Here is a 26,459-nt window from a genome sequence, read left to right as displayed (position 1 = left end):
CCTCACACTGCCGTAGTCTTCCCTCAGAGACTGCATAGGTGTGCTTTGATTGGAAAGAACATGTTTAAAGTTGCAGGACCTCGTGTTAGGAGGCTAGTGTCCTGCAATGTAGGTATCTGTAGTATTCATCATTCCTGTTCCTGCTTGAAACAATGCTGGTCCAGGTGCCAGAATGAGGCAGGCATGTGGTCAGCTCTAGGTGGAACTGCCTCCAGAAAAACCATGGCAGAGGCCTCTCCACCTTTTCCTTCAGCAGCTGTCATTACTAACTCACTGATGCTTTCAAAGAATGTTCCCTGACAACATGGGGGGAGAGGGTGATTTTCTGTAATAGCCTTAACTGGCGAAGCAGCAGTCTGTGCTACTCTGCTTTCTACCTGGAGAACACACATTTTCACAACCACTAAGTGGGTGGAGTTTGCCAATAGGAGCGAGCCGCTTTGGGAGCAGGAGAATTCTTGCTCAGTTGTGGAGAAGAGTTTTGGGTTGCGGAAGGTGGTTGAGCATCCGTGCCCCATCCTACCTGTCCACCGGAACACCGATACCCCACACTTGGTTCAAATGCCGTGCTGAGGATTGCTGATTGGCTTAACCAAGGCAGAAGCTGCATCGTGCCCATAAGCCCCTTCCACAGCTTCGTGTGCTGTTTGGCCACAACCACCCCTTATCAGACTGCTGCCAAATTCAGGGAGTAGGGCCTGCCCGCCATTGAGGGGAGAAGGGATTTATCTGGGTGGGTTTGTGGCAAACTAACTCACCAGCTGACTCTGGGAATCCTGCACTCACCAGCGCCTCGTCCAGCTGCTTGGCGGGGTCGGGCTGTGTCATCAGGGCCCCGTGCAGCCAGATGAGCAGAGCCCTGTAGCCGTGCTCACGGAAGCTCTTGTTTCCTGTGTCCGGGATAAGAGGCCAGAGTGAGGTACCACACACTGATGCCTCGTTCCGACACGTTTCTAAATGACTGCTATTGTCCGTCCCTTCCTCCTCCCAGATCTCGCAGGTCAAAAGCCCCGTGAAGGGAGGAAGCGCTTGCCATTCCTCCCTGATACTGTGCTACGGTGACCACCCTTTGAGAAACAGCCTGGCCTGCTCCCTCTATTCTGCGACACGCCTGAATGTACCCTTAGACCGCTTGGCCATCCTAACAACTCTATGGGACACACAGGGAGGTGGGGAGCTATAAGGGACTGAAGGGCTTTGATGCCTGCCTGGAGATGACAGTACCTACAGATATGAAGATATGAAGTCTTCTAGCAGGTCAGACTCAAAGTACGTGTTTTCCCTGGGCATCTTGTGCGAATGCAGATGTTTGGAGTCAATGGGTTTGAATGACAGTACACCGTATGACAAGTTCCCCAGTGCCCTGTGAATCTGGGCAGCAAGCATGTGCCATACAACCGCTCCAGCTCTGTACTGATATTTCGTTCATAATCTAACAAATGAAGCTTGCCTGAAGATCAGAGTGCAGAGCTAAGCCACTAGCTAGCCTCACACCTAGTTAAGAGCTAAGCCACACGTTAGGCGTAAACACACTAAGCCACTAATTAGACACACACCTAAGCCACTAGTTAGCCACGGAGGACAGGCAGTGGTGGCCACACTTTTAATCCCAGCACTCGGGGAGACAGAGGCAGGTGGAACTCTGTGATTCAAAAGCCACTCTGGCATAGCGAGAGTGAATTAGTTTTAAAAGAGAAACAGAGCTCACACCTTTGTTCCCAGCACTTGGGATGACACGCCTTTAGTCCCAGCACTAGAGAGGAATCTAAGGCAGGAGCTCAGTGCAGTATCCATGCAGCCTAGGGTTTGGTGGAGAGCATTGCCACCTGCAGTCACACTGAGAACAGGGTCGCCCCTTTGTCTGAGCCTTGGTAGAGGTAAGAGCTCCCCAGTGATTTGGCTGCTTTGCTTTTCTGATCTTCAGCTTGAACCTCAATATCTGTCTCTGGGTTTTTATTATTCATGCTACACAATTCAGCAGGTCTGTAACTCAGATCAAGATTATTCATCCTGTAAATACCCTGAGAGCTAATCCTGAGGGGCTAGGAGAGGTGTTGGAAATAAGAAGACACATCTGTTGTCACTTTGGACAGTCACAGTTACAAACACACACTAGGCCCATGGGGCAGATGATACAAAATGAGCCTTGGCAGAAAGAATGTGCTCCTCAAAAAACTAATTCTTCTTCAGTACCAACATCTATTGTTGTTGTATTGTCAATGAATTGAAGAACTACATGTACTTATTGGTTGTGTCTTCAATAACCAAACAACATTATACCCAACATTATTCGCTCAAAATCCCACAAACTTCCCGATACCAGTTGCCTCAAGAAGATATTAAAATACGATTAGATAGGGGGCTGGAGAGATGGCTCTCAGCGGTTAAGAGCATTGCCCTGCTCTTCCAAATGGTCTGAGTTCAATTCCCAGCAACCACATGGTGGCTCACAACCATCTGTAATGAGGTCTGGTGCCCTCTTCTGGCCTTCAGGCAAACAAGCACACAGAATATTGTATACATAATAAATAAATAAATACATTTAAAAAAATACGATTAGATAGTGAGTGTTAATGCCATACTGGTGAGATTGTGCGTGTGTGTGTGTGTGTGTGTGTGTGTGTGTGTGTGTGTGTGTATACAGATGGTGTCCTCCCCACACTTCCCCCAACATGGTAGGGGGCTTCTTCCTGGGCAGAAGCTTCAGCAGTGACCTTTTCTATGGCAAGACAAGCTGCAGATTTTGGTGGGAAGGCAGACTGGCATTCCACAGGGATACCAGGCTTTGTATGTAGCCTCACCTCTTTGGTTCCCACTCAATTGTGAAGCCTTCATTTCTCTTTTAGGCCAGAGTAGTCAACCTTTGCCAGGGTATCTGACTGCAGATTCTCGGGAGTTTAGCTTTCTGCCAAATTGCCAACCACCGGTGCTGACTTAACCAAGCTAACTTCCATTTTTACCGTGATCCCTGGCCTGTTGTGTACACTGGGCACTTACTTGAAATGAAGGGAGGGCTGCTGCCCCTAACTCTGAATGCCTTCCTGTCCATGTGCTCTGGTCCCCACTCACCTGACCACTGCTCCTCAATGGCTCTGATCTGGTCCTCTGAAAAGTTCCACAAGCGGGCCAGCCGCTGCCAGTCCTTCTCCTTCAGCTGTCGGTAGGCCAGGTTCCAGAGGAGCGTGCGGATGTGCCTGGTCTCCAGACTGTGGTCCTGCTTGAATGTCAGTGTAGCTCGTCCTGCCGAGCCCTGAGTGCTCTCAGGGTGCGCCTAAATGGAAACGCGCTGTAGCCGGTTATTTACAGCGTGCTCGCTTGCTACCATACGTCACGAGTATTTGGGCAAGCAGTAGCTGAGACTTTCTAATCTGTCCTAGATCATCTTTTGTCATCCAAATTGGACAGAAATGTCTGGAATAAAAAGCGTGAGTGTTGTGTCTGAAACGGCAAATGTGAGGGATTCTGCAGTGCTGTGTCTGTGTTGCTGACTGGCATTTGCCCACTTCCAACGAGAACAGAGGGGACATGCTGGCAAGTGAAACATTACAAACCATGGCTCTAATGACCTCACTCTCAACACTGGGCCCTCTTTAGTCTTTAGTCTTCGGTGTATTTGATTTTCTCATTGACACCTCAGTGGAATTCAGATTGGATACATCCTTAATAAAACCTCATGGCTCTTCTTTCTGCACATTCTAAGTGTGAGGAGAGACTGGAAGCTTAACTCAGGTAGGTAGGGTAGGTGCTAGGGTCAGGGATGGGATAGGGTAGGGCAGTGTAGGGCAGGGTAGGGTAGGGCAGTGTAGGGTAGGGCAGCGTAGGGTAGGGTAAGGTAGGAGAGGGTTAGGGCAGTGTAGGCAGGGTAGGGCAATGCAGGCAAGGCAGAGGTAGGGCAGGATAGTGTAGGATAGGGTAGATCAGGGCCAGGGTAGGGTAGGGCAGTGTAGGGTAGGGGAGGGCAGGGTAGTGTAGGGCAGTGGTTGGGTAGTGGTAGGGCAAGACAGGGTATAGGTAGGATAGGGCAGTGTAGAGCAGTGTAGGGTAGGGTATTAGGGTAGGGTAAGTAGGAGGGCAGGACAGGTAGGTTAGGGCCAATGTAGGATGGGTATTAAAGTTGGGTAAGGTAGGGCAGGGTAGGGTAGGTTAAGTAAGGTAGGGGAGGGGAGGGCAGGACAGGGTAGGGGAGGGCAGTGGAGGGTAGGGTAGTAAAGTTGGGTAAGGTAGGGCAGGGTAGGGTAGGGTAAGGTAAGGTAGGGGAGGGGAGGGCAGGACAGGGTAGGGGAGGGCAGTGGAGGGTAGGGTAGTAAAGTTGGGTAAGGTAGGGCAGGGGAGGGGAGGGGAGGGTAAGGTAGGGGAGGGGAGGGCAGGGGAGAGCAGGACAGGGGAGGGGAGGGCAGTGGAGGGTAGGGTAGTAAAGTTGGGTAAGGTAGGGTGGGGCAGGGTAGGGCAAAGTAGACTAGAGTAAGACAGGGAGTAGGGAGGCAGGGTGGTGACCAGAACGAAGTAGCTGTCATTTCGCCATGCTAAGCCCAACAGCACTGCACCTAGACAGCTTTCTTGGATTTCTGTCCTTTCTAAGCTGCTTCTGTCTCCATGGTGGGAGGTGCCACGGTCTTTCCGGATCAACCTCTCTAAAGCATTAGAGGAAAGAGTGTCGGAAGGAAAAGCAGCTGCACACCATACATGCGCCATTTAGGACGGCAGAAGATTACAGCTCTGGTAAAGGAATGGAAGACAGGACTCACCGAAAGGTTTAGTTGAGACATCCTATCTCGCCTCCTTTTTCATGTGGAATGACTTCTATTTAGTCTTCCAGTTAATAAAAGTGAATCTTAATGAAAGATACTCTAAAAAACAGGATGGGAGCTAATGCCAGGCGAGAGGGAAATGGGCAAAGAGTATGGGATCCTGCCTTTCAAGAGTTTTGAGAATTTAATAGGCCTGCACTCAGCCCTCATCACCTCCAGAAACCTCTGCACACCCCTGGGGATCTCAGCCAAGGAGCAGGGAAAGGCCTTCTGCTGGTGTTGGTGCAGAAACCGGGATAGAATGGGAGGTGTGAGGCCCCCACAACTGTTCCCAAGACTTGAAACGCAGGCCTCTCCAAGCTCCTGGCTTTGCTGTCACAATGCATGCTGCAGGAATCCTAAGACTCTTCTCTCCTTCCCCATTCCTTCTCGTAAAACGACACACCCAGTGAGATCAAAACCTCAAACAGCGGGAGAAGAGAAGAGCTCAGGCCCACTCTGCATTCATCTCCACTCTATGCATTTTTATTTCTTAGAGAATCTTGCATTTGCATTCTAGCATGGGGCAGGGTGGACACTCGGGCATCTATAGGCAAGAGCAGGGGACTGGGAAAGCCCCAGTGACCCAATTGCTGGTGCAGCAGAAGTGGCGGAGGGTAAAAAGCCTAAGACAGTGGCTGACAAGCCACTAAAAGTGATTGCTGCACAAGCGTGACAACTTGAGTTTGATCCCTGGAGCCCACTTTAGAAGATGCTGCTTGCCCTGGTGCCTCATCTGTAACCCCAGGACCCCAGTGAGGCGAGAGGAGGAAAGGAATCACTTAAGCTTCCCGGTAGCAGCCTGAGGTATCCACGCTGGACAGAAACAACAGCAGAGCCATGCCTTTGCCTCTGACACTGAATATAAGGATGGATGACAGTTAACTATGCACGTGGATACAACAGATAGGTAATTTAAATGGCATGTACATGTGGTTAAATATATACATGTATAAATAGACACAATATCTAACAATTTAATGGGATGTGTGCACATAACATATGTAAGTCGATATAAAGAAAAGTTCAAATTACCTCTTCAGACTTTGTATCTGGTGATTATTTTGTACTAAATCTGGATATAAACTGTTTGATTAATGAAAAATATCTTAAAAAAATAAATAATAAAAATTTTGATAGCTTTAAACAAGAGGAAAAAGAAATTAATGCTACTTAGTTAAAAGTAAGTTTTCCCAGTATTACAAACCTCAAGAAAAGAAGGGTCCACTTGGTGCAAAAATTATTGATCGTCATCTATCCAAAAGAATATGAGGCTGCTAACAGGCATTAAAAAAATAAATGGATTGGTAGTAGTGCACGCCTTTAATCCCAGCACTCAGGAGGCAGAGGCAGGTGGATCTCTGTGAGTTCAAGACCAGCCTGGTCTACATGAGTGAGTTCCAGGACAGACTCTAAAACTATACAGAGAAACCCTGTCTTGAAAAACCAAAAAAAGAAAAAAGAAAAAAAAAGACATTGAACAGCATGATTTTTCAAAGTGAGTGTAGAAAACCACTTAAAGAACAAGAGAAAGCCAACCTGAGTCTTTAGTGCATAAAGATGATTAAGAAAATGAAGGGAAGGATAAAGAAGCAAGAAAACAAAAGAGGAACAATAAAAATAAGTCAGAGGAGGAAGATTAAACAGAATTCTACTTGTATATAAGAAACTGTTGTTTTGTAGGTGAAACAGACTTTATCGTTCTACATGCAAGAGCAGTTGCAAGGAAGCTGTGTAGCCATTGAAAGACTTCAGTCATGAGCTACATAGCTATGTGGATCATCATGGACCACATATGTGACAGTGGCTAAACAGACCTAGGTGTGTGGCCTATGTAAGAGTGCTCAGTGGTATTGACACAATGATCACATTGCCTGATGACATGTCTCAAGTTTCCTTGTCATCGACTGACATTTGACTGTATATTTAGATTACCAAGCTGGCTTATGAAGGGGAAATAGACAGTAAACATTCTTGCTTTATGGATTTAAAAAGGAAGGGCTATCCCAGGTTTGGCCAATGACAACAATCCAGGTTTGTAACCTCTCTACAGTAGACACCCAAGCTGTGTAGACATGTATGCCTGCATGACACATGGGCCCAGGATAAGCCATGTACCTAGGAGGGAAAACTGCGGAAACAGCATAGGCCTAGAGTTGGGGCTGGTGTTTTGGGTCTGAGCATCTTGCCTGAAGGCACAGACCTGAATCTTGGAGGGAAGGACGGGTCTGCTAGATGTGTGACTGACAGGCAATCAGAGGAAAGAAAGATAAAATAAAAACTCACTTAGAGATAAAATTTGTTGTGTTCAAAGTTTGTGTTGTCCAGGAATATTTGAGTGCCAGCAAAGCCAGCATCAGGGTACAGCAAAACTGGCAGAGCCAGGAGAGCTCCAAATACTTCCCATGTGTGCCATCATTGGAGCGTCTGTGACAAGGTCAGTGCAAGAGACCATGAGACAGAGATCAAAGTGGAGTCAAGCCATCAGAGAATGGCATGCTAGGCCAGCATTACTGCCATCGATGAGGCTGCCCTGGCCCACATCCTCAGGTCTTGACTACCGATGCCCACAGAGAAAGAGGGAAGAGGACAGACACACTGTCCATCCCATAAATAGGGACAGTCATCGTTGTACTGAGCAAGGGTTGCCAAAAGAGCCCACGATTTGGCTGGAACTGGCTTTTCTTACCTCTCTCCAGGCATGGTACCTCTCGGCTTTAATGAGCATATCCACGACGAGGCTGTGGTGGCTCCTGGCAGCCACAGCCAGGGCAGTTTCCCTGCTAAATTAAAAGAGGGGGTGGGGAGTTGATATTGCCTGATAGACAGGAGCTCCAGCTTCTCGACCATAGGACTGCACCCAGATCCCTACTCTGCCACCTGCTAGTGAACTAAGGACTAGTTCTTAGTCACTGCAGGGTCTCTGCAATTACACCAGGTGTCCCCATGAGCACTGATAGACCCCTTCAAGTGTGCCACCATGAACATTTCCTAGCCTCGTGGCGGTCAGGGTGGAGGCCTGCATTCTGGCCGACGGTATGCAAAGGCACATTCTTTTCCTGGGAAAGATTTTCAAAGAGAGGAAAGATGACTTCTTCCTTTCGTTCCTCCCATTCCCAAGGGGAATGCTGACAGCGGGAAGCTGGGCAGCCACTTTCCATCAGGAAATGGAAGCCTCATTTGGAAGAGGATGATGTAATGAGACAGAGAAGGGCTGGGTCCAAGAACAATGTCAATGATAACAACACAGTTCATTGTAGACTATTCAGCTCACAGGCTGCCAACAAGGAGTGCTGTCTTTTAGAACATACTGCCTCTAAATGATGTTGAAGTATTCCAGTTTTAGCCAAACTGGATGAATAAGAAAGGACTGATCTGGACATAACTTGGGATGTATGCTACCGGAAGCCTGAGTCTCATCTTACACGAATTTCAAGAGGTGAACCTTGCTTGTGATGGCTGTCTCAGCAGCAGCCAGAGAGCGTGTCTTCACAAGCTGAGCCCCTTGATTGTGTGCAGTACACAGTTTCTATTTCTGCATCTACACATACTTTCTTGACAAAGGAGGCTGGTTTGTATTTGCTACAGCAACTGCATGTACAGGGGCTGGAGAGACGGCTCAGTGATTAAGAGCACTGGCTGCTCTTCCAGAGAACCCGGGTTCAAGTCCCAGGAACCACATGTCAGCTCACCACTGACTGTAACTCCAATTCCAGGGGACCCAACACCCATGGCAAAACACCAATGCACATTTTAAAAAGTTTTTTTTTTAGTGCATATATGTGCCCATGTTCATGTATGAGCATTCATGCAGAAGCCAGAAGACAACCTTAGTATTATCTTTAGAAGCACGTAGCACCTCCTTTGAGACAGGGTCTCTTACTGGCCTGGGGTTTACCCATTAAAACTAGACTGGCTGGCCAGCAAGCCCCAGGGATGCCCCTTGTCTCTCCCTCACCACACTGGGCTTATAAATGCATGGCACCATGCCCTCACGTCTTTGTGGATACCAGCTAGGAGACTCAGGTCCTCAAGCTTCCAAGACAGCCACTCTGCTTACCCAGCTATCTCTCTGGGCCCCTTATTTGCATTTCAAATGACCCAAGGCACAGTCACTCAGGAACTCTAAAGATAAATAAATAGAAAAAACTGGAGAAAAAAATGCGATGTTAGAAACTTGTGTTTCTAACCCTGAAGATCCAGAAACTTCTCTCAATAACTCTTACATGTCTGGATAGCGGCAACAAGTACAGTCAGTTCCCCACCAACACAACTGATATGGTTTTCAGGGCCGGCGCTAAGACCTGGGTGAGTTGGGAAGTCGGGGGCTGAACACAATCAGCCTGTGAGCAGAACTGGTAATGAAATTAGGAAGAATTGCATTTTGCAGGCATTTAGCAAGGCTCTAATTGCATACTGTCTGCATTCTGCCTTGTAAAGCCATTTGAATCACCATAATTAGCCTATTTTGGGAAGGCAGTATTCTAAAAGTCAGAACATTCAAGCTGGAGAAATTTTTCTTAAGGAACAGCACACTGGAGTGGAGGTGCCATCTGCCCTTGACAGCGAGGCAGACGGAGGCCAAGAGCTTTTCGACCCCCAAGTTAGACTTTCATCAAGCTTCTCTTTTGGCTCCTTTATGACCCCCCCCCCACCGTCGTCCCTACCCCTCTCTCTAGCATCTCACTATGCAAGCCTCGTTAGCCTGAAACTCTAGAATTTGCTAGGTAGACCAGGCTGGCCACAAACTCCCAGAGACCAGTCTGGCTCTTACTCCAGAGTGCTGAGATCAAAGGCCTGTGTCACCATGCCAAGCTACCCATCCAGTCCTTCACACAGTCGGAGAAACACTTACTTTTGGGAGCAGCTAGAAAGGGCAGTGCTTATCCATTAGGTAAATGTGTACCAGTGCCTGCCTTAGGCCAGGCCCTCAGAATAAAGGAGCAAAGGAGAAGAGAAAATGGGGAAGATCCTCCTGAGGGCTCGCAAGCCTAGGCTTTTGGTAGTGTTGACCTTGACAACTGGACTAGTCAGCCCAGGAGCACACGAGGGGCCCAACAAGAATTCCTACAGAGCCTCCACCCACCAAACTGCCCAGGAGGAAAGGAGTGTGAACGTGATCAGTTACTCTGAAAGACTGAATGGGAAAAAACCATGGCTGAATGCTAATGAAGCCAAGCAGCTACGTCTGGGGACCGACCGGCATTCCACCCAAGCCAAAGCCCCAGGTGCCCGTGTTTCCTACGCTGTTCAATGTTTACCACATTCTCCACTGCTTGTGTTACTTTTATGACTGAAAAAAAAATCCTGACAGAAAAGTAAAATACACCATGACCTCAGATCATACATGTATCGGCTCCTGACTATGAATCGCAGAACCAGTGAGGAAACAAACTGAGATCCGGGAAGGTAAAAACCAGAAAGGAAAATGGCCAACTTTGGGCTGGGGATATAGCTCAGTGGCAGAGCAATTGCCTAACAAGGGCCAGGCCCTGGATTCTATCCCCAGGACTGGAAGGGGTGTACTGTGTTTGATAAAGGCACTTTGGTGCTCTGTGCTGTAAAAAGGAACTGGTATGCACACGTTACTAGCTTAGCAAGCACATACTATTAACTGTTTATTTGTTCTGAACCAACTTTCCCAGCCCAGGTAGCCCTGGAGGAGGACCAGGAGAGACCAACTTGATTCAGGCTTTTTACAAGTGCCTGAGCCCACACATCCACAGAACGAGGGGAGGATACAAAGGATACAAGAGAAGCGCTGACATCATGTGCTCAGTGCCATGGTTGAGACCATGCGTGCACACACACACACACAGAGAGAGAGAGAAAGAGAAAGAGAGAGAGAGAGAGAGAGAGAGAGAGAGAGAGAGAGAGAGAGAGAGAGAAATGTGAAAAGCATAAACAATGAGGTTGGACATGTGAGCACTCCTTTAAGGAGAGCTTGCCAACACCTCTCCATGTGCTGACCCTTAAAGACGACCCCTGCTCAAGAGAGCTCAGTGAAGAAGGGTATGCACACAGGTACGTCACTGCTGTCTTCAGAAGACAAAAGAATGGTCAGGTGTATGGTGAATCAGTGAAGCTAACAACTGAGACAGGGGAATCTCCAGTTCAAGCCAGTCTAGGCTACACAGCTTGGGAAATGGCTCAGCGGCTGTGAAAGCAAGTGGACCAAAGATCACTGGAACACCAGTAAACACCATGCAGGCACGGCAACTCATGTGTAATGCTGGCCTCAGAAAGCAGAGGTGGAGGATCCCCCAGAGCTAAGTGACTAGTAAGACTAGCAGTATCAGGGATCTAGGTTTCTGGGTTTGATTGACAGGCCTAGCCTCAAAGACTAAGGAAGAAGTGTATAGGAAGAGTCCTCACATCATCTCAGGCCAATACACAAACACACATACACACCCAGACCCAGATATTTTTGTCATTTAAAATATATATATATGTTTTTTCAAGACAGGGTTTCTCTGTTGCTTTGGAGCCTGTTCTTGGAACTAGCTCTTGTAGACCAGGCTGGCCTCAAACTCACAGAGATCCGCCTGCCTCTGCCCCCCCAAGTGCTGGGATTAAAGGCGTGCGCCACCACCACCTGGCTTTGAATAATAATTCTTATAGACAGATCTCAGTCAAAATTGAGATGTAAGTCATTTCCTCCCTTCCCTTTCCTCCATCTGAACTTGACCAGACTGGCCTCAAACTCAGAGATCTGCCTGCCTCTCCCTTCTAAGTACTGGGATTAAAGGAGTGTGCCTCCACTGTCTGCCTATAATATATATTCCTAAATTCATAGGTAGAACTTTTTTAAAATAAAGGAATGAGCCAATTTTCTTCAATGATGTGACAGACCACAAGCCAGGGCCAGCCCAAAACCCACTTAGCTGGTCAACGCAAACTGGACTCAATGAAGAAAGAAAAGAAGGAGGAGGAAGAGGCAATCTAGAAATTTTGTGGGCGTGGATGAGAGGTTGGAGATGATAAGGAGAACAATTGGCAAAAGTGAAAAATCTCCAAAAGACTTTGTGTGGAATATTCCTTAAACCGTGTGAATATTGTCGCTGTGGTTGGTTTAATAAAGAAGCTGACTGGCCAATAGCTGGACTGAACAAAGTTAGGCAGGAGAACCAGACTAGGGACACTGGGAAGAAGAAGGGTGAAGTCAGAGGAGACACCAGCCAGACACTGAAGGGAAACAGGATGTGCGAGATGAAAGAGAGGTAACACCACATGGAAGAATGTAGATAAATAGAAATGGGTTAATTTAAAATTCAAGAGTTAGCTAGTAAAAAGCCTGAGCTATTGGTCGAGCTTCTAAAATTAATATTAAGCCTCTTTGTGGTTATTGGGAAGCAGGCTGACAGGACAGAAAGTTCTGCCTATAACATTGTATGAAATTCTCAAAGAATTAATAAAATATCGCAAAAATATCATTTAAAAGGGTTATCATCAAAAACAAATGTAGGGCTGGGAAGGTGGCTCAATTAGTGAAGTGTTTGCCATGCAAGCAAACATTGTAAAAAGGCTTGTCCCTGTAACCCCAGGACTGGGGAGATGGAGACAGTAGATTCCTGGAGCTTGCTGGCCAACCAGTCTAACTTAATTGCAAAATCCAGTTTCAATGAGAGATCCTGTTTTAAAAAATAGGGTAGAGAGCAGTCCTAACATTCACCATTGGCCTCCATGTGCTGCACACATACACACACACAAATAAATAACCACTGGCCTCCATGTGCTACACACACAGGAAGGCTAATGTTCCTGTTTCCATGGCAGCCAATAGGGAGGTCACAGCTCCACCTCTGGAAAGAGTGAACACAGAGCCATTACCTTGTCGGTGATTTTCAGGTCACAGCCGGCCTTCAGCAGTATCTCCACCAGCTCCACATTTCCAAGATCAGCGGCAACATGCAGAGGGGTCTGCTGCCTCTACCACAAGAGATGTGAAACTGTCATGGAGGCACATGCAGGAGAGCACGCCATGCACATGCCGAACAGGCTTATGGGGCAGGGCGGGGGTGGAGGATGGGTGAAAGCATGTATCCTCATGTGGATGTAGGGCACAGTTATTGCAGCAGAATTTAAAATATTGAAAGACAAGAGGAAGTTCCCATTAGGTCACAGGCCAAACATCCACAAATGAGCTCAAGCTGGACTATAGAAGGATTTCTGGAGGCTAGATAAGCCAGCAGTCCTTAGGAACTGGTGAAACAGGTTCCCCTCTGTCAAAAGGAGTCATTTCCCTTATCTCTGGCAGAAGGGACAAAGGGCTACCTTTGGGGCCTTTCAGCTTATCAAAACCCCTGTTGGCCTCCAGGCTCCCTCAGTACCACCTTTCCCGGCCCTTCCCACCACCACCACCACCACCACCACCCCCATTTGTCCGCCTTTTAACCCACATGGTTTGCCCACCCCCACTCTTTATTGCTCTCCTATCTATCTCCCTTGCTATCCCCTTGTTCTCTAGCAATTCCCTATTCTCTATCTCTCGTGATTCTCTCTAGCTATCTGTACTATTCCCGACTACGCTCTCTAGCAGACAGCCCTGGCCATGTCCAGTCTGCTCTGGATTCTCCCAGATGCTTCCGGCTGTTCCCTCTCCCTCTTATTCACAATAAAAACCTTTCTCAGTAATGGTGTTTGTCACGTCAGTGGTTTCTTTACTGCACCCCATCTCGTGCAGTTACATGTTTGGTAATGAGACATTAAACTATATATATAAACATATAGGAACATTTGGCAACTTTTAAATCAACCTCAGTGTGTGGTCATGGAACTGTAGTCAGAGCTGCGTGGGTGGCTAATGCAGGAGGACTCCTTAAGCCCAGAAGTTTGAGGTCCATTTTTTTTTTCAGCACAAGGTACATAGAGTTGACAAACTCATAAAGACAGGAAGGATGGTGGTTTCCAGGGGCGGGGAGTGGGAAAGGGGAAGTTCTGTGATGTAACAGAACTGCACACTTAAAAATACTTCAAATGGTAAGTAATGGCATGCATTTCACTGTAACAAAATGGCTTCAGAGATTCATATAAAGGGAAAACTATGACACAATAGTAAAAGTTTTAGGAGGGGCCTGGAGAGATGGCTCAGTGGTTAAGACCACTGGCTGTTTATTCCAGAGGTCCTGGGTTCAATTCCCAGCACCCACATGGCAGCTCTCAGCTGTCTGTGACTCCAGTTCCAGGAGTCCCACAGACAGATATGCAGGCAAAACACCAATGCACATAAAATGAAAACAAATTCTTTTTAAAAAGCTTTAGGAGAAAAGACAGGATATCTGGCTAAGCTTAATCTATAAATGCACAGAAAATGAGAAAAAAAATCATTGCTAATGTTAAAAATGGTGACGTCTAGATGGAGACTAAAGGTTATTTTACTGCCTTTTGATGCTCTTCCCCGTTTCCACATCAGTGTGTATGAAGGAGTGAAAGATTACTAACTTCCTAACGGAGTGACCGCTTTCTACCGAGAAGATAAACGTGTAACCCACGTAAACAAAAGATCACCACCCTGACCTTCTATTGAAAGGAATGATGTGAGGATGTCTAGGCAGACAGGAACCTGGATGTGATCTATACCCACTCCTCCACCAGGCTGAGAAAGCCACTTCTCCAGGCAAGTACTACACAGGAGCCTGAAGCACAAGTTCTCTTCCTACCAAAAAAGGCAAAGCCAGGTTGCTGAACTAGTAAAGGCCACCAGCAGATGGCAGTGGGCCTCTCTGGGGGTGCTCATCACCCTACAGGCGAACTGAAAAACCTATCGAAGGTACGACAGGACACAGGTCCAAGTGTGCTATTTCAACAGAAGCCTGCTTTGACAATACCGCTCTAGGTCCGGGTTACAGGAAACACCAAAACAAGCATTAACTTTCTTTACTGGGGCCAAAAGAACAACTACCTTTTTAGACCATATTTATACGTTCTAATTCTATATACTTTATGTAAAAAATATGATTTTTTTAAAATTTTGTACGTATATTACTGATATAACAATAAGTTTGAACTGATAAAGTCTAGTTGTGTATCGGATCAGCAGGCATGACAAACATTTCTTCCCTAGAGGGGGATGAAGCCAGTTCTGTAGAAGCCAAAATCACCCATGAAGGCAAAGCGGCATTGTCTATTTAGCAAAAGGTTTTCACTTTAGGAAAGATTTGAAACAAGTGTGACTCTGCAAATACATTTAATAACCAGGGAGTTCTGGCCTCGGCTTGTAGGCTAATGCAACACAAAAGAGGGAGGCACTCCAAAGGGAGGGAGCGAGGGAGGGAGGGCAGCGAAATGTCCCTTCTGCTCAGGTGAAAAATTAACTAAGAGACCGGAGCTGGCTGAGACCTGAAGGGATCAAGTCATGCTGATTCAGTAGGTGAGGAAATGCTGACAGGTGTGCCTCACGTGATGGCTTCCCCCTGACCTAGAGGGTGCAGGTGGGAGATTGTCTGGAAAAGGACGCTTCGCGTGGCTCCGCCCCCAAGCCAGGCTTCCTCCTGCCTGCAGCCCCTGAATGGGAGCAGCTCCCCGAGGCAACAGGAGATCATTGTTTGTTGCTCCACTGGGTTCCAACTCCAGCAGGCCACGGGTGACTTTTATGGGTTATTTGATTCTGCCCCAGTTCACTGAATACCTGGTGATCTTTTTATTTGTTTGTTTTAATTCGAAGAGTCTTTTTTGCCTTCTGGCATAGAAGACACTTAGCGTGGAAACAAAGCTTCCTTCTTACGGGGACCGGCTTTAGGCCAAGAACAACATTTCACACTGTAGGAGTGGCTTTTGATTTAAAGAGCTTCTGGCAATTTGCCTTGGCACTGTTTATCCAAAGCCCTGGCTAGTCCTTTTAAAAACGAACGCCTTGATTACACACCCGCAGAATCCGGGTTTTTGCCTCTGCAGAAAGCGGAAGTGTGGGGACAGGGTGCTGGTTACAGAAATAGCGAGATGAAAAAAGGATGTCTACGTTCCCTCCTAGAAGTTTTGTGGGCACCTTGAATCTAAGCAGAACTCCCTGTTGAAACCTAGCAATTCCGGGCTGAAACGCAAGAGAACAGAGTGTCCCGGCTCCTGCCTGCTCAGCTTACCTGATCCAAGACGTTAACGTCATACTGAGCACTTAATAAGCTGTTTACCACTGTTGGGTGGTTGTTGATAACTGCTAAGTGAAGAGGGGACTCCTGAGGCTGCAGAAAAGAAGAAAAAAAATGCGAATCCAAAAACATCCAGCTTTGGTATTCAAATCCTGAAGCAATCCATTTTAGCCATCACTGAAGATCTCTGAGAATTAAAACTGTCCATCGCAGTGGGGGACCTACAGGAAGCAAGCCTTCAGCAATCCTCACCATCCCCAGGGTGTTGGTCATTCTGGGCATATATAACAAACAAGCACCTACTATAGACCCGGCTCTTCAGGAGTTAGAGATTTATCTTTTTAATGAAGTCATTGTGAGGTTTCAAACCTGGTACAAACAGCTGCATGTCTATTTAACATAGCAGAGAAGACACTGGCCACCTGGTTGTCCCAGCAACCCTCAGTACCCACATTTCCAGGGTCCTCCTGGCTGGTATACTCCACCCCGACCCTGAAATCTCCAATCCAAGGGGCTGGGCTGCTCTTCCCTATATAATACAGCCATTTTGGTTACCTGGTTACCTGTCCCTTTTGAATCTTTGGGCCTCCTGGCTGCTGCACCAGGTTCTCCTCTCTTTCCTCTCCCTTCCTCTCCTCCTCCCCTCACATGGCCCAGCTCAGTCTGGTTATGTCCACTCTGGACTCTCCCAGATGTCTCTGCCTCTGGCTATGCTTTTCCACATAACTATAATAAACTTACTCCTTTATCACACCTAGGAATAGTCTTTCTTTCTTCCCTCTTTCCCTCCCTCCCTCCCTTCCTCCTTCCCTCCTTCCCTCCCTCCCCTCCTCCCTCCCTCCCTTCCTTTCTTTTAAGTCAGTCACACAGCTATTTAGTTTCAAAGTTTAAGTGCCTTAGAGGAAATGTCAAATGCGCAGAAGTGGCGAGAGGAGCAGGGAGGGCTGACCCTCTGGGAGCTAGAAGAGGCTTCCTTGAAGAACTGGACAAGGAAGTCTCAGGAGGTCTCCGCTGAGGACTTCGCCAAGTCTTCAAGAGCCAAAGGACAAAAGGAGTGGCCGCAAAAGCGGAAATGTACACGCGGTCAGCATTTCCTGACCAGATGCAAGCCACACTCAGTTCCCTTGATCCCTGGCTGGTGTCTGCCTCCTCCTCCAAAGAGGCTACCCGCGGAGGGCTGTGAGCAGTCTCTGTGGCCTGCTCCTTCATCTCCTCCTTTCACAACCTGTCTTCTTTACATCACCCCACCCCTCTCACGCCTTCCATTTGCCCCCTCTCCTGCTCAGTCCACAGGACACAAAGTCTATCACCACAGGCTATCTCAAAAGTCCCTGCCACCTCCCCTCCGCCCAGCCACACTGATCTGCGGAGCCCTCTGGGAGGAGAAACGGCCGCTAAGGATTGTGGAAGAAGTATTGAACAAAGGTGCAAAAGCAGTTGAGGCATGAAATGAGTAAGTTGAGGGGCCTGCAGAGTGGAGCTAGAGGAGGAGGGGGAGAAGGGGAGCGCTGGCCAGCATGAGAGCATTGGCCTGAGAGGCCTTGAGACTGCAGCCCGAAGGTGGTGGCAGAGCTGCTGGCAACAAAGTAGAGAAGGGGACACAGAGAAGAGGGAGATGGGGTGGTTAGGGTAGCCTGTAGTGTCACAATCAGGCACACTCAACACATCCTCTCCTGTACTTGTTAAAACTATAATTATGATGGCCTGCCCTGTCACCTGGGTATCCTGTCCCTTCAAGAGAAAGCTCTGCCCACTCCCAATCTCCCCCCCCCACACCTAGGCAAGTTAGTGTTGCCTTTCTTCTTCTTCTTCTTCTTCTTCTTCTTCTTCTTCTTCTTCTTCTTCTTCTTCTTCTTCCCCCCACATCTAGGCAAGTTAGTGTTGCCTTTCTTCTTCTTCTTCTTCTTCTTCTTCTTCTTCTTCTTCTTCTTCTTCTTCTTCTTCTTCTTCTTCTTCTTCTTCTTCTTCTTCTCCTCTCCCCCCCCCTGTCCAGCTCTTCTTCTGAAAAGGCAGCCTCTACCTCCCTCCTCCCCACTTCCTCTTCCCTCTCTCTGCCCCCAAAACCCCCACCCTTATACCTTCCCAATACTCACTAAATAAACTCTCTATATCCAAGCTCTCTCTGCATGATGTATCTGTCTCCCACCCGCTGTGGGATGCACAAGGGTCATTACTACACACTCATTACCCGCCACGCTCATCCTGTTTTAAACACTAAATCAAGCAGGCGTAGGGGCACAGGACTCCAATCTCTCATGGGGCAGACAGGGACTGCAGAATCTCAAGTGTCAGGTTAATCTAGGTTTCATAGGGAGTTTCCGGCTAGGTTACACAATAAGACTCTGGCTCCAAAACATGAGGAATACTGCTGGTGGTGACGCACGCCTTTAATCCCAGCACTCTGGAGGCAGAGGCAGGTGAATCTCTGTGACTTCGAGGCCAGCCTGGTCTACAGAATGAGTCCCAGGACAGCCAGGACTGTTACATAGAGAAACCCTGTCTTGAAAAGCAAACGAACAAACAAAAAGGAAAAACAAGACTAGGTTTAAAAACTGTTCTTAAAAGCTATGCCAACCTAGGAGTTGGACCTTGTATCCCCTACCTTACACACGGATTGGTATCTCTCCAGTAACAAGGAGGAGGCAAAGACAGGACTTGAGCGCCGGCCTTCCAGAGTTCTCTATCTGCACAGTGGAGATAGTTCAATGGACCACAGCTGAGGAACAGGGAAGGCTGTGTGGCTGAGTGAAAGGCTGTTTGGGAGTGAGCCAGGGGACAAGGTGACACTGGGGCATGCAAGGGGGTCGCCAGAGATGGTGAAGGTCTCCTCTGCTTGGAAGTAAGCCTTTCCCTAGAAGCATGAAGCAAGAACAAAGAGACCGCATCCTTCATCTCAAGGAAGTGGTCAGTATTTTGGCCAAGGCCACCCACTTTGCTGGGACCCAGCGTCTCCTGAGAATGAGGAACCCTCCTTGGCCCGAAATAGGTAAATCAGAGCCAGTTCCTCTAATTCCACGCTCTAAAAATTATCGGACATGGTTCAGATCACGTCCCTCCTTTCAAGGCAGTGCCATAAATAGAAACGGCACAGCACACCAGAGGAAATAATATTCACGGGAGAGAGGAAAATACAGTGGGGATAGAATAGTGACTCTTGTCCAATTCCAGCACAGACGGCATTTGTTTGTTCTGATGGAGCCGATCCAAACTTCAGAAAAACTTCAATCAGTAATAAAAGACTGACTTTGAAAAACCACAAGATCATTCAGAGATGGGGAAATGATCCATTTTCTCCACAGCCACAGCAGCCGTGGCGGCGGCATTTCCCAGGCTGGTGAGATCCCTACAAGAGTTGGGGCACCTCTAGACACCTGAGACTTACTGCAGCAAATCTATCTTAAACACAAAGAGTTTGTTTTATGCAGCAACTTCAATGGCTCTCTGAAATTCACCGCTTGGATCTTATTTCTCATGATTAAGATTAAAAATGCAAAACAAAACAAGCCAGTGTTCCCTAAGAAGAATCCCTGCCTCGTGAAACATCTCATCCAGGGGCATTTGCACAGCCAACTTCGCGGCACCAACCCCCAAACCTGTATTGACTGTCATGGACTCACTTCCTTCTGCTGCTGCAAACCAACGTTCTCATGGAGAAGAAAGTTGACGAGGGATGTGTGGCCCTTCCGGGTGGCTGCCTGCAACGCACTGACGTGGAGCTGCAAAGAACAACAGATGGAGAGGGAGGGGCAGGGGGAATTCCATCACTATCTGCGTGCAGCCTGGTGCTCAGGACACGGTAATTAATTTATACAAGGAAATAGTACAACGATTTTGAAAAGGAGCTCCAGTGTGTTCCTGATTATTCTAGGGTCTGTCGCTTCCAAGTGTCTTCTGTTACCATGTCATATTACCCCACAACCTGACTGGGTCTCCAAAATTCCTAATGCTAATGAGAGGAGAGGAGCCATCAGGAAGGGGTAATGTTGGGTGAGTGGAGTCCACATGATGGTGTCCCTGCTCTGATAAGAAAGGCCGGAGGGCCAGCTGCTCCTCTTTCAGCCATGGGAGGACCCAACAAAGGGCTGCCAGTGGAGCCGGAAGGGCATCTTCACCAGAACCCGACATTGTTAGTGCCCAGGCTTGAGTTTCCAATCTCCAGCTATGAGAAGTAAATGCTTGCTGAGTAAGTCACTCAGTTTTCTTATTACTAATTTTTTAACAGCCTGACCTAAGACACTGAGACACTATGACTCAGTCGCATGGGAGTTAAATCCCTATTTCCAGAATCAAGCGTACCCTTGTAGTCCCAGCAAAGCCTTTCCTTGAGTTAAAATAGGTGGTTGGCATTAGCCTCAAAAACGACCTCAGTGGTTTCTGGCTCTCCGCCTCTGTTTATTCCCAGCTCTCCTCTGTGCCAGGAATGACTTCAAAGCTTAGCAAGATTTCCACCCGTGTGAAGTGCTGCTTCTTGGTCCTGTCACCTGGTTCCCTTCACAGCTCTCATCCTCTCGCTTCCACAGCCTCGTGCCACCGTCCAGTACCTAAGTATCTTTGCTTAGCACCTGAGCTAGATGGTACTCAGCTCAAAACCGTGGCCTTCTCGTGGTTAGCCTTCAGTCTGGCAGCAATGCAAGCCAATGGATTAGTTAGGGTTGATTATAAGATTGCCATAAAATATATTCAGATCCTCAATATAAGAGCATTGTAGAGAACTGCTTTCCCCGAAGCAGCTGTGCTGAGATCCCCTGACCTGCTCGCCACTCCTCCATCAGCAGCTAGCATTAATTTCTTTACTGCCTTGGATCTAGGTAGACCCGCAACTTCTTTAACAAATGGATAGATCAGAAGTGATAAAGAAACCAGTTTCAGGCAGCGTCCCTAACTAGCCTGGCAGCTTCCACCCCCTGCCTTTTGTTTTTTTTGTTTTGTTTTGTTTTGGTTTGGTTTGGTTTGGTTTGGTTTGGTTTGGTTTGGTTTTTTGAGAAGTGGTTTCTCTTTGTAGCTTTGGAGCCAGTCCCGGAACTCACTCTGTAGACCAGGCTGGCCTCGAAGTCACAGAGATCCGCCTGCCTCTGCCTCTGCCTCCCAAGTGCTGGGATTAAAGGCACGTGCCACCACCACCTGGCTCACCCCCTTCCTTTTGTACCAATGATTCTTGTAGCACTCACTTCCTCCTGCGGCCAGTTGCTAAGCTATCCAAGGGTAACCCCCACATAGTAGGCACTTGTTGGTAGTGCAGTTGACCTCCCAACTGACAGCTGGCAACATCTTCCAGATAAGTCAGTGAACCATCTTGGATATCTAGTTCAGATAAAACATTACATGACTAAAATCCTGGCCACCCTCTGAGTATAATCATGTAAACAGACTCCAAGAAGGATTATCGAAGATGGGTCCAGTCAACTCACTGGGAAAGTTTTTGCAATCAAAACAAACGTGTTTCCCTTTATTCAGTCCAAATAAACAAATAAATAATACCAAGAGGTTATAAAAGTGGGATCTGGTATATGTATACCTACTGATGAGACCAGTCCTAGTTACTTCTCTATTGCTGTTACCAAGTTGCTTTTCTATACCTATACAAGGTAACTCATAAAAGAAAGAGTTTTATTGGCTTATGGTTTAGAAGGCAAGTCCTTGACCATATCAGTGAATATGACAGTAGATAGGCAAGCGTGGCACTGAGGCAAGAGCTGAGAGCCTACACGTTGAGTCAACTACCGTAAGACAGAGAGAGAGCGCTAACTTGGAATGGTATAGGCTTTTGAAACTTCAAAGCCACCCTTAATGACACACCACGCACAACAAGACCACACCTCCTAATCCTTGCCAAACAATTCCACCAACTGGGGACTAAGTACTTAAACATATGGACCATTCAAACCGCCACAAGAACTATTCTTAAAAGACTACCCACAAGGCTCTGAGACTCTGGAGCAAAAATACTTCTGGAGGCTGGGAAAATGGCTCAGCACTTAAGAGCATGCACTACCCTTGCAGAGGACTTGAGTTCAGTTCCCAGCACCTATGCAGGTGGCTCGCAGGTGGCTCGCAACCGCCTGTAGTTCCAGCTCCAGAGATCTGACATCCTCTTTTAGTATCCTTGTGCAATTACACTTACGTGCATATATCTTGCCAAACATAAACATACACATGCATTCAAAAGTTAAAAATAAAACTTAAAAAAGTAATATTCCTGCCGGGATGTCAACCTAGAAACCTCCTGCTTGATCTTGGACTGACAACTCTTGCTATTCATCCAGATAGTCAACAATTTTCATTTCAAACGCCTTAAGCAATCCTCCTCAGTTTTGACTTTAAGAATGTCCCTTGGGATTAAATTTATATCAATAAAGCAAAATTCTAAAAAAATTAAAAAAAAGAATGTCCCTTGGCCACCCTCTCCTTGAACCAGCTTACAGGCCGCACCCACATCCTACTACAACGTTATGCAGGACATCAATTTACTCTTTAGAGACTCTTTTGTGTGTGAGATTGACACACCATGAGAGATAACACACTGGTTTAAGCCCCAGAGCTTTGCTTGTTGGTTGTGAAGAAATAGATATCTGACCAGCCAACTGAAAGCCAGCTTGAGTTGATGCTAAACACTCATGTGACCTGGCTTAGAAGGCTTCTGAGTGCAGGCCTCTTTGTCTCCATCTATAAAAACAGTGTAACCACCTATATTTGTCTTCTTTACCACTACAGATACCCTGGAGCTGGAGTTACAGACAGTGGTGAGCCACCATCTAGGTGCTGGGAATCGAACCCCATTCCTCTGGAAGAGCAGCTAGTGCTCTTAACCACTAAGCCACCTCTGAAGCTTAAGAAAAAATTATAATTACTGCTTCCAAGATACCAAAAGAAAGCCACAAAATTGAAGTGAATAAATATTTAATTGACACATTCCTACTTCATTGATTGTTAAATGTAATATCATAAAATATTCATTAATTTATAAATGACTTAGAGTTTTCATTTTTTAACCTCCTGAAAATTCCCACGTATATATACAGTATTCTAACAAATCAATCACTTATAAATTAGATGAAGTTCACTGCAGCCAAGTAATTATAAAAATAAAAGCTCTGTTTAGAGTAACAGTGGTGATATATATTAGAAATGTAGGTGTGTTTAAAAAATTTGATAAGATATGACATAAGTCTAGACATTTGAGTTCTCAGGGTCTACAAAAGTCATCCTAGGGCCCATGGCAGCAGATATGGTGCTGAAGAGAGAGAGCCTATTGCCCAAACTGGGCCACCTCTCCATCTAGCACAAATGGAGAGACATTTGCTAACAACCAAATCCATGCTCTTACTCCAGTTACCTCCTCGGGAATGACTCAATTGTGTGTTTTATGTCATTAGTAACAGGGAGACAGAAGAGAACACAAAAGCCATCTCTTCAAGACCGAGCAAAGATGGTGTCAGCAAGGTGAACCATGTCCATGACTGAACCCATCCCTACAGATGTAAATGCAAAATGAAGTCCAAAACACCTTTGATCGTGTCTGCTATTGCAGTTGGCTTCTTACTTCACACTGCTTATTCTCTGGGAGTCTTCTCCAGGACAACTGGGAACAGTTCTGGATTATAATGGGTGCTGGGATTATTATCGAGGAACTGTGCTTATTAACAAAGGCAAAAAACCTCTAGAAATTGTTTTAAGTTTCCATTACATTGGGTATGTTGTGTGGTCATTTTCATTGAATTTTAGGAAGTCTTTAATTTCTCCCTTTATTTCTTCATTGACCCATTGATGATTCAGGTGAGCATTGGTTAATTTCCATGTGTTTGTGGGCTTTCTGGAAATAGTGCTGCTTTGAAGTCTAGTTTTAAGCCATTGTGATCTGATAAGATACATGGGGTTATTCCAATTTTTTTGAATCTGTTGAGGTTTATTTTATTACCTAGTATATGGTCAGTTTTTGAGAGGTTCCATGAGGTGCTGAGAAGAAGGTATTATGTTTGTGTGGAATGTTCTATAGATGTCTGTTAAGTCCATTTGAGTCATAACATCTGTTAGTTCCCTTATTTCTCTGTTAATTTTCTGTCTGGCAGACATGTCCAGTGGTGAGAATGGAGTGTTGAAGTCTCCCACTGTTAGTGTGTGGGGTTTAATGTGTGATTTAAGCTTTAATAGTGTTTCTTTTACATATGAGGGTGCCCTTGTATTTGGGGCATAGATGTTTAGTATTGAGATATTTTTCTTGATGGATTTTTCCTGTGACTAATATGAAATGTCCTTCTTTATCTCTTTTGATTGATTTTAGTTTGAAGTTTATTTTGTTAGCTATAAGGATAGCTACACCAGCTTGTTTCTTAGGTCCACTTGATTGGAAAAAATTTTCCCAACCCTTTTCTCTGAGGCAATATCTGTTTTTGAGGTTGAGATGTGTTTCTTGTATGCAGCAGAAGGATGGATTCTGTTTTTGTAGCCAATCTGTTAGCCTGTGTCTTTTTATAGGTGAGTTGAGTCCATTTATGTTAAGGGATACAAATGAGCAGTGATTGCTAACTCCTATTATTTTACTTTTCATTGTTGCTGATGTTATTGTGTGTGTTTTCCCCTTCTTTGGGATTTGCTGTCATGAGATCATCAATTGTCTGTGTTTTTGTTGATGTAGCCAATTTCCTTGGGTTGGAGTTTTCCTTCTAGTTCTTTGTGTAGGGCTGCATTTGTGATTAGGTATTGGTTAAATCTGTTTTTTCATGGAATATCTTGTTTTGTCCTTCTATGGTGATTGAAAGTTTTGCTGGGTATAGTAGTCTGGGCTGGCATCCATGGTCTCTTACTGTCTGCACAACACTTGACTAGGACCTTCTGGCTTTCATTGTCTCCACTGAGAAGTCAGGTGTAATTCTGTAGGTCTGCCTTTATATCTTTCTTGACTTTTTTCCTTTGCAGTTCTTAATATTCTTTCTTTATTCTGTATGTTTAGTGTTTCGATTATTATGTGTTCAGGGGACTTTTTTTTATCCAGTCTACTTGGTGTTCTGTAAGCTTCTTGTATCTTCATAGCCATATCTTTCTTTAGGTTGGGAAAGTTTTCTTCTATAATTTTGTTGAATATATTTTCTGTGTTTTTTAGTTTGATTTCTTTTCCTTCTTCTGTCCCTATTATTCGTAGGTTTGGTCTTTTCATGGTGTCCCATATTTCCTGGATATTTTGTGTTAAACATTTGTTAGATTTAACATTTTCTTTGACCGATGAGTCTATTTCCTCTATTGTATCTTATGTGCTTGAGATTCTCTCTTCCATCTCTTGTATTCTGCTGTTTATGCTTGCATTTGTGGTTCCTGATAGTTTTCTCATAATTTCTTTTTTCTTTCTTTTTCTTTTTTCTTTTTTTTTTTGTTTGTTTTTTTTTCTCTGTAGCTTTGGAGCCTGTCCTGGAACTAGCTCTTGTAGACCAGGCTGGCTTCGAACTCACAAAGATCTGCCTGCCTCTGCCTTGCGAGAGCTGGGATTAAAGGCATGAACCACCACCACCCAGCACAATTTCTGTTTCTATAATTCCCTTGGCTGTGTTTTCTTTATTGTCTCTATTTCAGTTTTCAAGTCTTGAATAGTTTCTTTCATATATTTGATTGCTTTTTCTTGGTTTTCTTTAAGGGATTTGTTGATGTCTTCCAATTTTTGTTTGTCTTTTCCTCCATTTCCTCGAGGAAATCTCTTATTTCCTCTTTCAGAGTCTCAAACATTCTCCTGAAGTTATTTTTTAGGCCATTTTTTTCTGCTTCATCTATATTTGGTTGTTCAAGTCTTGCTGTTGTAGGGTTACTAGATTTTACTGGTATCGTGTTGCTCTTTGTGGTATTGCATGTGTTCTTACCTTGTCTACCTATCTTTTCCTCTAATTGGTGTAGTTGGGGCTGTCTGTGACTCGTGATTAATCTTCCAGGTGCCAGTGGATCCAAGGCTCAGATGGTTGCTCTTCATGGTGCAGTGTCACGGTTCCAGTTACTCTGTTGGTTACTCCGTGTTCCTGAAGGTTGCTCAGCACTCCCAGGGTTTGCTCCGATCATGTGGAGTTCGCTCAGACATGCTCTGGCTTAGATTGCCAGCTCAGACCTCTTTCTGTAAATGTTTCTGATCCGGATCCACTCCTGTGCAGGTCCCTGGCTTGGGGTTGGTCCTGCAAAAGTCTCTGGCTCAGGCCTACTCATGACCAGACCCACAGAGAAATCTGGTTCCTGTCTACTCAAAGGGGGATAATGTGGAATATTCCTTTACATTGTGTGAATATATTTTATTGTTATTGGTTGAATGAAGAAGCTGAATAGCCAATAGCTAAACCGAATAAGTTTAGGTTGGAGATCCAAACTGGGAATGCTGGGAGAGAAAAAGGACAGAGTATGGAGTCACAAACAGACACACAGAGAATCAAGATGGGCATGCCATACTGAGAAATAGTACCAAGCCATGTGGCAAAGCATAGATAAAACATACAGGCTAATTTAAATGTAAGAGTTAGCTAGTAATAAGTCTGAGCTATTGGCCAAGCATTGACATTTAATATTGCTTCTGAGTAATTAATTGGGAGAGGCCACCAGCACAGGAAAACTCTGCCTACACTTT

At 46.0% G+C, this 26,459-nt stretch overlaps 1 protein-coding gene across 1 annotated transcript in view; it reads right to left on the bottom strand.

Annotated features, from left to right (window-relative positions):
* Ankdd1b (ankyrin repeat and death domain containing 1B) overlaps positions 1-26,459 on the bottom strand; it is a 60,775-nt gene that overhangs the window by 694 nt on the left and 33,622 nt on the right. Inside the window, exons 9-15 of the mRNA XM_038324309.1 lie at positions 19,489-19,587; positions 15,866-15,964; positions 12,618-12,716; positions 10,771-10,775; positions 7,477-7,567; positions 3,070-3,271; positions 759-890 (exon numbers count right to left, since the gene is read on the bottom strand). Of these exons, the coding sequence (XP_038180237.1) occupies positions 759-890; positions 3,070-3,271; positions 7,477-7,567; positions 10,771-10,775; positions 12,618-12,716; positions 15,866-15,964; positions 19,489-19,587 (727 nt within the window). The remainder of the gene's footprint in view (positions 1-758; positions 891-3,069; positions 3,272-7,476; positions 7,568-10,770; positions 10,776-12,617; positions 12,717-15,865; positions 15,965-19,488; positions 19,588-26,459) is intronic.

Source organism: Arvicola amphibius, chromosome 3, assembly GCF_903992535.2.
Source record: "Arvicola amphibius chromosome 3, mArvAmp1.2, whole genome shotgun sequence".
Lineage (NCBI taxonomy): Eukaryota > Metazoa > Chordata > Mammalia > Rodentia > Cricetidae > Arvicola > Arvicola amphibius.
This window is presented reverse-complemented; position numbering and strand designations above follow the sequence as displayed.